The sequence below is a fragment of the Phyllostomus discolor genome, chromosome 10 (assembly GCF_004126475.2).
Source record: "Phyllostomus discolor isolate MPI-MPIP mPhyDis1 chromosome 10, mPhyDis1.pri.v3, whole genome shotgun sequence".
NCBI lineage: Eukaryota > Metazoa > Chordata > Mammalia > Chiroptera > Phyllostomidae > Phyllostomus > Phyllostomus discolor.
In genome coordinates this window covers 3474689-3486864 of record NC_040912.2, presented here as the reverse complement: position 1 = coordinate 3486864, position 12176 = coordinate 3474689, and the positions used below count along the sequence as shown (strand labels likewise).

At 52.7% G+C, this 12176-nt stretch overlaps 1 protein-coding gene across 3 annotated transcripts in view; it reads right to left on the bottom strand.

Annotated features, from left to right (window-relative positions):
* DOCK4 (dedicator of cytokinesis 4) overlaps positions 1 to 12176 on the bottom strand; it is a 278124-nt gene that overhangs the window by 98897 nt on the left and 167051 nt on the right. For all 3 annotated transcript variants that reach the window (XM_028526081.2, XM_036010391.1, XM_036010392.1), the window contains exons 13-14: positions 7961 to 8086; positions 508 to 632 (exon numbers count right to left, since the gene is read on the bottom strand). In XM_028526081.2, the coding sequence (XP_028381882.1) occupies positions 508 to 632; positions 7961 to 8086 (251 nt within the window). The remainder of the gene's footprint in view (positions 1 to 507; positions 633 to 7960; positions 8087 to 12176) is intronic.

The window sequence follows — 12176 nt, the reverse complement described above, 5'->3', positions numbered from 1 at the left end:
GCCAAAAGACAGTGTCTACCTCCTAAACCGCTGCAGATGGGAGGGAAAACACGAAATGGCATAAAAACGTTGTGTGTACAGAACAACGGCCGTGAGAAAACTGTTGACATGGTTAGTTCAACAAAATGTAGGAGCCTTTCTGCTTTTTGACTTTCCTTTCTGAAAGGCATTTTAATGGTGTTTTTTGGTTTATTATTATTATTTTTATTTATTTTTAGAGAGGGAAGGGAGGGGGAGAGAGAGATATCAATGTGCGGTTGCTGGGGGCCGTGGCCTGCAACTCAGGCATGTGCTCCGACTGGGAATCGAACCTGCGACACTTTGGTTCACAGCCCGAGCTCAATCCACTGAGCTATGCCAGCCAGGGCTGGCATTTTAATGATTTTAAACACGCACAAGGGTAGAGGAGAGAAAGATGGAAAACAACTCAGATCCGAGATCAGCTGACCTCATCACGGACCGACCCAAAGCCACGAGACGGAATGGCCTCCCCCCCAGTCACCGTACCTTCAGGATCTGGCCGCTGCTGTCCACGATGAACATCGTCACTTCCACGTTCCTGGCCACGCTCTTGCCTCCTTTCTCAAACTCTCCCCTTTCTATGGTGATGTATAAGTCATTCCTCATCTCACCTAGTGGGAGAGGAGAATTATAAAACCGTTTTATATAGACTCGGAGGCACAATAAAGCACTCTGCGAAGGAACACTTCAGTTCATAAAATACAGTGTGCCAGCTTGCACAGAAAAGCGAAATATATTCCACTTACGCCTTTATAAAAGGGTCTCCACCCTCAGTGCTAATCGCCGAGGAAGGCAAAGGCCCGCCCCTGCTGGGCGGGATGAACAATACTGGAAACGTCCCCTGGGAAAGCACATACGGGGCTGAATAGAAAGGTGTCAAATTTCTCCATTTCTCAGTGTTTCTCTTGTTTCGGTTACCAGGCGTCATGACAGAATGACAGCCTGGCAGGGGTGGCTCAGAGGGACTGGTCCTGACACGTGACAGTGGCGGCACTTAGAAGAGAAGGAGTATCTAAATGGAATAAAATGACGGGGCCGCCAAGGGTCCAGCTACGTGGAAGTCTCTTCCCAGATGCCGGGACAAAACGGTCTCACAGCCGGGAGAATCCGCTGCGTGCTTTACGGACGCAGATGGGGAACAGCTCAGTCGTACGGACACACCGCTGAGTGTTTCTTGCCATCACGCCGTAAAACCAGTGAAAGAGGCCCTGGATCCAAACAGACACATTGTCCGTGCACGCATACCATCTATTTTCCCTCTACTGGTTACTTGTAAAGCTTGAATGCTTTTTCATATCGCCCTTTTCTTGTGACTGCAAGAAGGAGGAGGAATTCACTGCCAACCAGCAAAGGCAGACAGGCATGCCGACTGCCTGCTCTCCCCAGGCTGAGGAGGGGGTACGCGGGGAGTGCACAGGGGAGGGAGAAATGAAAGCAATGTGCCACGAGAGAGAGTTCTGGAAGGTAAATGCTGGCGAGGGTGGCCAGGCTGAATTTACTTTCACTTAACATGGCTTTCAAAAGCAATTCTCTTTTTTTCCTAGTAAGAAAGCGAATTACCAGAAGCAGCAATAACCACACAAATATGCACGCGACTGGGAGATTTATAGAACTCCCTGACCCAAGTGCGTACAAGAAAAAACGCCCGAGCTTCCTGCTCCGTGGGGGAACTTCAATGTGCACAGTCCCCTTCCCCACAAGGACCCGCGTTTTATAATGTCATCGTTCACGCACGCCCCGGGCTGCCTGGGAAACACAGGAGCCATAAAAAAGAAACGGAGCCCTCAACAGGATGGAAATTACATTACTTCCCAATAAATGTCTTGGGGTAAGAGCAGTTAATAACATTATATAATTTGCAGGTGCAGAACTGTATGCCAGGGCATCTGTGTACTGTATGGTGCTCACCACCACAAATCAAGTCCCCTCCCGTCACCGTCTATCCCCCTCTAGCCTCCACCACCTCCCCCGCCCCTTCCTCGGCGGTCATCACTGTGCTGTTTGTTGTCTGTGTCTGTCTGTTGCTTTCTGTTTCATATCCGATATGTAAATGAGATCACATGGTTCTTGTCCTTTTCCACCTGACTTATTTTACTTAGTGTAATACTCTTAAGATCCATCCCTATTGTTGCAAATGGCAATTATTTCCTCAAAAGGGAGGAAATAAGTCTTAACTACCTTTTCCAAGGAGTATTTAAAAGAGTAGGTTCGTGGCAACTGTGGACACAGTGATCTCTGTCTTATGAATGTCTGGTCCTCTCATACAGCTCATACAAACCAACCTGGGAAGGCAGTGAACTTGGAATTGCAGAAGAAAAGCAACATGTTTCAACACACTTAAAATTGTGGCTGAATGCTTTGGAAAGTTTTTGTTTTTACCCATTCCATTTTTTGCAAGTTTTGTAAATTTTACAAGTTTGCAAGATTTTCACAACCCAGTTTATTTTATCACTGTATCTATTTATCACCACACACACATTTTTAATGCTATTTATTTTAACTCTTCACTATAAGATGAAGAGCAAACTCCCAAACTTTGTCCTCTGACTCGACCAATTTCAACTCAAAATAGGCCCCGTACAGTAAAGGTCTGCACATGTGCCATTTCAACAACATGTCTGCAAGGAAATCCTTGACGATACTTGTCCCGCTAATAGATTTGGCAGGTAAACGAACACTCAAATCAAGGCCCCTTCGAGCAAAAGTGTCAGCCCACAAGAGCAACACCCCTCTGCTCCTGACAGACACGCTGCGTACAGACTGCGAGCCACGCGGAGGCATGGGGAGGTGGCCATGGCATTGAACCTGAGCAAGGTCTCTTTGTGAGTGACCAGCTCATCCACACCACAGGGGGATTAACCACCCATGGAAGGAAGAGCGTTCCTTGGGAGGGGGCTTCCACGTGCATCTGTCGTAAGGACAGGGCGGCTCCGAGTAGAGCAGAGGCAGGAGGGGCAGAGGGTGGTCTGCGAGGCAGCCTGCTTCCCCGTCTGTGGGCTGGGCCCTAAGGAGGGACGGCGGTCAGGGAGAGCCACGCGTGGCCAGTGGCACTGAACTCTTTCTCGTGTAACCATTCAGCAAGTACATCTTGAGCACCTACTGTGTTACAAGTCCCTTCCCTCCCGAGCCGGTCCTAGCAGGGGAGGTCTGGGACAAGAAGGAAGCACGTGGCATGCTGAACAATGACGCGCCCCATGGGTACAGGCAGGGCAGAGGAGGAGGGGCGTGTGGTCGAAGGGGGCAGTGGGGTGACCGAGGGGGAAACCTCTCCAAGAAGATGAGAGGTCGGTGTCAGCTGCGGCGTGTTCTGGAAAAGGAGCAAATTAAAGATGGCACCAGCTTCCCAGGCCAGCCCCGACAGCCCGTGTAGCTCACACCTTAGCGGGACTCTTCCATTTCTTCTGCATTCAGGAGGCGTTCTGAGTTCAGAGACGCCCAATGGTACAGGGTCCAAGGAACAAGGACATTTGGACTCGAGGCTCTCTCTCTGCTGCCATCTGCTCTGCGGGACATTGTCTCAGTCTAGACAGGGGATGTAAAGCTCTGGACCCCCAGGTGTGATGTTCTTCAGATGGGGGAGGGGAGGGTGAAGGCAGAGGCAGGGCTGGGAGGGAGGGGAGGCGGGGCGAGACTCCTCACACCTTCCGCCCACCGTTTGCACGCCTCACAGAAGCACTGCTGGAGCAGACACGATTATAAACGACGACAACTTACACACGTGCTTCACTTTTCTGTGCCTTAGTTGTCACCAAGCCTGTGACCCCTTCATCTTCTGCAAACCTTTTGGGCCAAAGCAAGATCTCTTTGAAAGGAGAGCCCAGGGCAGGAAGAACGCGGCTCCTGGAAGATGTTCTTGCTGCGTCTCCCAGGAAGCATCTCGCTGCAGCTTGCTCTGTCCCACCAGAGCAGACCAGAGCAGGATGCCGCGTTTGGCAGAGCATGAAACAAGTGCTGATTAACATCGACATGCTCGAGGTCGGCTCTGGAGAAGGCTTATGAGCCCCACGGCGCTAAGAAAGCATCTTGGGTAACAAAGGGGGGAGACACAGAGGACGAAATGGGTGCACGGCACCGGCGTGAAAAGCCTTTCCCAGCAATGTTTGCCTCGAACCCGTTACCCTGTGAACCCGACCTGCACCGCACTTTCCTCTGTTTAGGGACCCCCTTGTCCTTGACTCTGTCCCTCGAATGTTCTCGAGTCAGGCGCAGGGCACGTGGTCCCCACATGAAGGAGTCCACCGTGCCCAGAGTCCACAGGGGCTGGCCCGTGGCCTTGGCTGGGCTGCACATTTGTGGATATTTGTGGGGCTAGAAAAATTCTTGTCCTTCCATTAAAAACAAAAGAATCTGTGCCTTGGTTGGGTAGCTCAGTAGGTTAGAGCATGGTCCCGATGCACCAAGGCTGCAGGTTCAGTTCCCAGCCAGGACACATGTGAGAATCAGCCAATGAGTGTATCAGTAGGTGGAACACCAAATTGCCGTTTCTCTCTCTCTCCCTCCCTCCCTCTCCCTGTCCCCTTCATTCTCTTTAAAAATCAATAAATAAAAGTTAAAAAAATAATGTGTAAAAGACTAAGTTCTTTTGTTTTGTCCGTGTGTAGACTTAGATGACGGGGGCGGGGGCAGAGAGCAGTGGGTGGACAGGAGTCAGGCCCTTGCCCAAGTGCTACGACCAGAACATCTCCTCACCCCCTCACAGCAACTTCGTAAGAAGGCCTTCTTATTTTCACTTTAAAGATGAGGAAACGGAGGTGTGGTGATCAGGAAATGTGTTGAATGCATCATCATTCTCCTCCCTCTACCCACGAACGTATAATTCAGCAGGACGAGGACGGCTGTCCAGGAAGCTGGTGCAGTGCAGCCGTTGTCACCAGACGCCGCGTGCCTGAGCGAGAAACGAGCAGGCCTCCTCTGCCCTGCACTGGCCGCGCCAGCCCCGAGGCCCTGACCCGGCTCCAGGGGCCATCCTTCCAGCACGGGGGTGGGCAGGAATGACATCACCCAGACCGTGAATAGGGGGGACAGACTCAGGGCCCCTGAGAGGAGGAATAAGGTGAGACGAGAGGTCACCGCGTTTTGAAGAGGACACGGAACCAGCTGACGGGCGAGAGCCAGCACCCGTGGGGACAGGGCACGGGCGGGAAGAGGAAGTCGGGACGGAGGAAGTGAAGAGAACACGAAGAGAGCACGCCCAGACAGAATCGTCAGCTCGGGGTCAGAACAGACCCTGGGGGTGGGGGAGGGCACAGCCTGACCTCCCAGGACATTGGAAACACATCGGCCAGCTTTGCTCCAAAACGTCCTGCGGGCCGGACGTGCTGTCCTTCCCGGCACCCAGCGCCAGCCCAGGCGCTGCTGTGCACGGCGCCTGCCTAGGCCTCTAGAGCTGGCTGCCCAGCGCGGTCTCCATTGCTGCGAGTGGGCGCTGAGCCCCCGACAGGGGGCTGGGCTGAGCGGAGGGGCCCTGACGGTGCAACACGAGCAGCCTTCGGAGACTCGGGTTGAAACAGAGAGTCTGAAATGGCTCATGGAGACCATTTCACATGCATTACCCCCTGAAGTGGTATTTTGGAGGTGTTGAACTGAACAGAATAGATTGTTAAATTAACTTCACCTCTTGTCCCTACTCTTTCAAATGGGGCGGGCATCGCCTTCCTGCTGGAGAGCACGGATTACGGGCTGTTTGCTGCGCCCTCCTCTCTCACGGGCCCCGGAACTTCCTGCACTTATTTGGTTCATGGGAGGTGTCACAGAAAGTGGCTTTTCTTCTTTGGAGTCTGAATACCCTGCGATGACCGACCCTCAGCCACAGGGAGAGTGGAAAGGGCCTCACGGCAGCAGGAGAGCCGATGGGCAGCTCTGACCAGGGGAGACCGAGGGGCAGTTCGTTTCCTCGCGTGTCCCGTCCTGTGACTGATCCTTCTTGACTTGTGCACCTTCCTCTCGTGTCGGGGCCACCGACACTCCATTCTGCAGAGAGGCGGCCACTGCTGGCGCACTCGGTGCAGCTGGTACGGGCACCCGCCTCCCCTGGCCTGGCCCCTAGCAGAACACAAACGAACCCTGAAGGTCAAGTCTAGCACATGAAAAGGACGAAAGCATCAGGCTAGCCGACCATCAGTGTGATGCCGGGATCAGAGATGCTGTTGACATGCATTTCCTCACGGAACAGTGCAGCCCGTATTCCTCAGAGCCGCCAGTGACCATGAACTTGACACAACCCAGTTCTGAGAACGACGCAGGGGAACACAGCAACGACCGCGTGTTTGCCAGTGGAAAACACACCATTCGCTTTTAAAGCTGTTTCCAGCTGCTGCAGTGAATGCACACCTCTCCCCCTTCCCCATCTAGTGTGTAAGATTAGGAAGCCAAAGAAGAAAAAGAATGTACTGCTTAAACAAATCACCCCTTGCATTCCCGCACTGCAGACTTGCATCTGGAGGATGGACCCCCTGGGCAGTGGGGGCCTCTCCGTTAAAATACGCTGCAGCCTAATTCCACGGCGAGTTCATTTCCACCGCTGCAGCCAGACCAAAGCTGCCCGAGCAAGCACATCCCAGACAGTCACTCAGCCGGTGGAGTGTCGTGTTGCTTTATGCTTTTCCATTGCTCAACGATGCTGCCCGAGACCGCACTGAGGGTTTCTTCCAGCAGCTGGCTGCATCCTGTGCTGAAATATGTTTTTCATATTAGATTTGCCCGTCAGTTTGCTTCCCAGCAGGATGACATGTTTTTCTTCTTTGCTAAGGAGGAAATGCCAGTTATTTATAGCACCTGAAGGGAAGGGGGGCGGAATAACACGTGACCGAGTTCACAGCTTGGTAAACAGTGGTTTTGGACAATAGTGCCTGGGGCGGTCCCTCGGCTGGGTCAGATCCAGAGCCTTCCCTGGCCGTTCTGGTCCCCGGGCAGGGCCAGACTCCATGGGGAGGTGGCACACGATCGGGAGGCCGCAGCGGCCCACGCTGGGCACGTCTGCACCAGGCGAGGTCTTTCCTCCCAGCGACTCTGAGCTGGGCTGGGCCCCGCGCAGGCAGCCCCCCACCAGCTTTTACACTCGGGGTTCAAACAGCAACAGAGAGGGTCTGCTCCCCACAAACACCGACAGCAACGGCAGACGGCTTCGTCTGGACTTCCCACTTTTCCCTCCGTGGGAGCCGGGGACACGGAGCCCTGAGAAAACACTGCAACGTGGCGTTTGCCTTAAAAGCGTGAATCTCCTCCCCGCCTCTCTCCTTAAAAGAACTGAAGCGTGGCTGGGACACGATGTTATATTGGTTGTCCTGGTTCCGGGGCCCAGGGAGTGAGTGGACATTCGGATAACCTCACGATGTGACGAGAGTGGGAATCTCCTGGATCCCTGCCTTCCCCACTCGGAAACACACACACACACACACACACACACACACCCTGGTGACAAACCCCTCCACGAAGGGCTGTCGCTCAGTAACTGTTCTTGTCCACACTACATGGATTTCCTCTGCGCAAGTGACTGCCATTTTCCGCCCAGGGGCACCATGTTTCCGGACACCACCTTCGTGTCCTTCCCAACCGTGGCCATTACGACGGGCAGCCACGCCCATCGCAAGCTCCCTGTCCTCATACAATCAAGCTGGAAAGGCACTTTCAACAAACTGTTGGTTATTATCACGTGCACAGGGTCCCTGAGTCATGTCATTTCCTTGTAACACTGACAAGACGCCATAGACACGGAACTCTCGTTGGCATCCATGAACCTGCGGTAACGCTGGTTTCATCACGCGTCACGTCACCTCACGTCACAGAACCGAGAGACGACACGGAGTGAGGACTTCCCATACTCCGTTTCATTCTTTAGCACGGCACTTTGGAACTCTCCCAAGTTCAAGAAAACATCCCCAATGTCAACAGCAGCCCAGACACCTGCATTCCACCCTGCGGTTCGCCACGAGTCACTTACCCGGCATGATGATGTTGGAAAAGCCCAGCTTCCTCGTCACGGACACGCCATGCGAGAACACGGAGGAGCACTCGCGTCTGATCTGCTCGATGTCCCCGTGCAGCAGCTGCAGGGACACCGAGAGGCCTGCAACGAGTCAGAGGGCACAGTGGGGAGCGGGGCCGGAGTCAGTGGGGGCGGGATGGAGCGGCTGCCCCAAGCCCCTCGATGGCCCCCTTCTTGTAAACTCAGGGTTCCCATTTAGACAAAATCAACAGAGCCCGTAGGGTTATCCAGGTCAGACCTCCCCAGCCCGACTCCCTGAGTTTCCCCATTTCTCGGGAGGGTCGCGCCAACTGGAGCGCCCTACGGGGGGACTCTAAGAAGGGGAAGTCTGGCTTCCAGCCCCCACGGTCTCCTCTCCAGTGCCCGATGAGACCCGGACCCCACGGTGTCGGCTGCCCTCCCATTCACCGCTCACTGTCCCACCACGCCGCCGGCGAACACGGAGGGCAAGAACGACGCGATCGCGCCCTGAGGAGCGAGGAAGAGGGGCCGGGCGCACCTACACGTGCGCACGCAGGTGAGGCTCTCCCTCTCGCCCTCCTTCAGCCACAGAAACGAACCACCACAGAAGCGGGGTTTCCGGGTGTGCTTGTGTGCCTCTCAGTGGAGTCATTGAAACATCAAGAGAACTTATTTTAAAGGAAGGCATTAGGCTCAGAGAGAAGGCGGACCTGACCTAGGGAAGGCCCACCCGCCCACGGGGCAGGGACACAGGAGAAGAAGGACAGGGCGGGACTGCATCACTGTACCCTCCTGCCCCCGCGGGTGCCGGTGCCCGAGCGCTGTGAGAAGGCAGTGCACCTGGCAGGTACTCAGGAACTTCCGTGGAATCCACTGCCCGTTTTTACCCAGCTACCCTCTACCCTGCCCATCTGCGTGGGTGAGTGACAGCAACAGACTGGACGTACATCTGTCCTCTGAGCACCACAAGGACTGAACTAGGGGACCAAAAGGGGCCCAGATGATCCAAGGGTGACAGCTTGGGGGCCCTTGTGTGTGGCACTCTGGCTCCTGTTAAAACTGGGGGGGACGAGGGGAGGCTCACCAACGTGCGTTACAATCGCTCAATCCCAGAGCACAGTCTCTCCCTGACTCACGCTCCCCAACTCCCCCCCCCCACTGGTGTCTCTGTTCTCCTCCCACGCTGTGCTTTGGCCTTCAGAACACCCACCCATGCTGCCACATCGTCACCAGCACCATCGGGCGCTGGTGCTGCGTGTGCCAGACACGGAGCCTCATCACAGGACACACAGTGCAGCACGCGGGTGACAGGCTACGGCAGTGTCCACCTGAGCCTCCAGTGTTTACTAGCCAGTGCCACCCCGCAAATGCAATAAAAACGGAAAAAAACAGGGAAGGAAGATGATGCATATGTACATAGGCTATCGGGCAGAATCGGTCGGTCAGCGTATGATAGGAACATTAAAAAAAAGAAGAATGTAGTATTGATCAAGGGAATTCGGAAGTTCAGGGAGGATATGTCTCTTTAAATAGGGATATCCAACAACAAAGAAGCTGAAGATGAAGGTGAAATGTTTAATTTCACAAAACAGAACCATTATGTCATATAATCACCTTTTGTCCTGGCCCTTAATATAAGTACCCAAGAGAAAACAGTTACAGGAGGAATATTCCCCTCTACCCAAAGAAACAATCATTGAACTGAACTTTTTCTTTAAACACCCTAGATGCTTACGCCCCCACTGGAATCACCTGACAGCTGGTTTTAAATAAAGGCGCAGTCCCTGATTGATCTGCTGCCTGCCTTAGACAACGTGTGTTTCACGACTCAGCCCAGCTATGGAGTCAGGACAGAAGAAAAGGGCTTTGCCTCTGTTACAGAAAAGGGGACCTATTATTTGGCAGTTCTGATTTCCTAGGAACTGAAGCAAATTCACTCCAGAAGAGGCATCCTTTGAAATTCAGGAAAATCTGCATTTTAACATAAAAAAATGGCAAGCACAGCATGATTTATAAGGAGCTGGCAAGAACTAATTTCAGACCAGATCAGCCGTTTTGCCCCCAGCGAACAAATCACACACAGCTGGGAATAGCTGCAGGAAGGCGAAAGTGGAAACAGTGGTAAATACGCAGAGTCCACGTGACGATGGGGTGTGCCGTGTGAGAAGCCTTTCAAGTAGCTGCAGGGCCCTGCCTCCACGTGACCGCGGCTCCCACAGCTGTGAAGGGAAGATACACCTGGTACCAGCTCCACGCAACACCGTGGGCGACACCTGGCAGGTGGGCCGGACACGTCAGCTGCCGCTACAACTACGCAGCCTCTTCTCTCGCTACGTCTCACTATTGTTCTGGGCCTCCATGCCAGAGACCAACGAATTAGCTTCCATCAAAAAGTGTGCAATGCTCCCTTAGTGCCGTCCACAGAGGCAGTACTCCCTTTCATGGGCTTGGCAGCCACGCGATGAAGCCAGCTACCGCCAGCCTCCTGGGTACTGGGACGACGGCGTTCCGTGCAGGTTGTGGAGGCAGGCCTGTCTCGGGAACAGCACTCTAATTGGGGACATTCGACAGAGATGTAACTGATAGATACGAGTAGGCGCACAGGCAGATCCATGGAGATGATGGAACTCCGGTGACGGTGGCGGGGACGCTGGTTTTGTGCCCAGAGAGCCGTGAGCCAGAGCTGGGAACAAGTGGTAGGTTCCGATGTACCCTCGGGAGGACAGTAGGTGGAATTTGATGAGGGGAATTTGGGTTTGTCAATTGTAACGAATTTCCTTTATTTCTTGTTTTTTTTTCCTTCTTCATTGCTGTGCTCTACAGAAACGGTGTTTTCTTTAGGTCCCCAGAAACTTTCTGGAGTTTATACATTCTATTTCTGTTTATATATACATATAAATATATGTATATTTAACATATATATATGTGCATATATATATACACATATATATATATTTCACTAGTTCTTCCTGTGAATGTGAGTGTGAAATTCACACCACTTTTATCTGAAAATTTCTTTATTTCAATGTCATTTTTAAATAACTGTCGGGGAAGTACGAAGCTGAAAGTTGGCCATTACCCCGGCAGTTTTAAGACGTTGTCCCTTGTCACTCTGACCCCTGTAACTGCCGCTGAGACTAGGATGTCGTTTTGGGTGATGGGCTTCTTCTCTCCGGTTCCTGCTTCTGCCTTAGATGCCCCCGAGTTGACCCCAGTTTACAGAGACATCTCTGACTCTATCCTGCTCGCGACATGTGCCTCGTCCACCTGAGGACTCACACCCTCTGCCCCAGGTCTGCGAGTCTCAAACGTCTCTACTGAAATGTTGCCGTTTTCACATGGGCCTGGAACTCCTACAAGATGCCTGCTGGTCTCTTTCATTCAATCTGTTCTCCTTTACATGTTTATCCAGATTTTTCCGTTGCACTTTCCCTTTGTGTTGCATTCTAATATGTCCGGCTATCATTTTAGTTTGTCAGTTCTCTGTTCGATTGTGCCTGTGTGGTTATGTAAGCAGTCCGTTAATCCTTTCTCCCAATGACTCCCTTAAAAGAGTTTCTGAAGTTTTATTCCGTTCTTCCTCACCATCAGAATCTAAGCACCGCAGAGGACAAGGATTCCTATTGGCTCGTTCAGCGCTGCACTCCCAGTGCCCTGAGCAATGCCAGATCCGCACATGCTCCATTAACCCTTTTGACGCATGCATCTGAAACCTCTGCGTGTTCATCTTTTTAGGATATTTTCTTTTTCGTCACGAGTCTGCTTCACTACCTCTTGTTTACTCATTTTTGTGGAAGTTTATCACCTAAAATTCTCGGAGGTCGTCACTCCTATTGGTTGCACCTGCTTCCTCGGCCTCAGGGTTGGTTGGTTCCTTGTTGATTGCCGCAGCCTCGTTGTACTGCAACCCATCTCCAGGGGGCGCCCTTTTGTCCCATGCACAGTGGGCGGGGAAGTGGCAATACTGAGCGATTACACATGAAAACTGTTTCAGGCTACTCCACCCAGGCCCGTTTTTTTTTTTACTTTGAATTTTATGACTAGGTTTTCCCAAACTACTGAGTCAGTATAAATTAAGACTAATGGCTAACAGGAGAGTCACGCGGTTGCAGCATCTTTTCAAGACAGAGACGGGAGAGACGCCCTCGAGCATCACGGCTCTCTGGCCGCCATGGCATTGTACGAGAAATCAGGTGATATTCTGATTCTG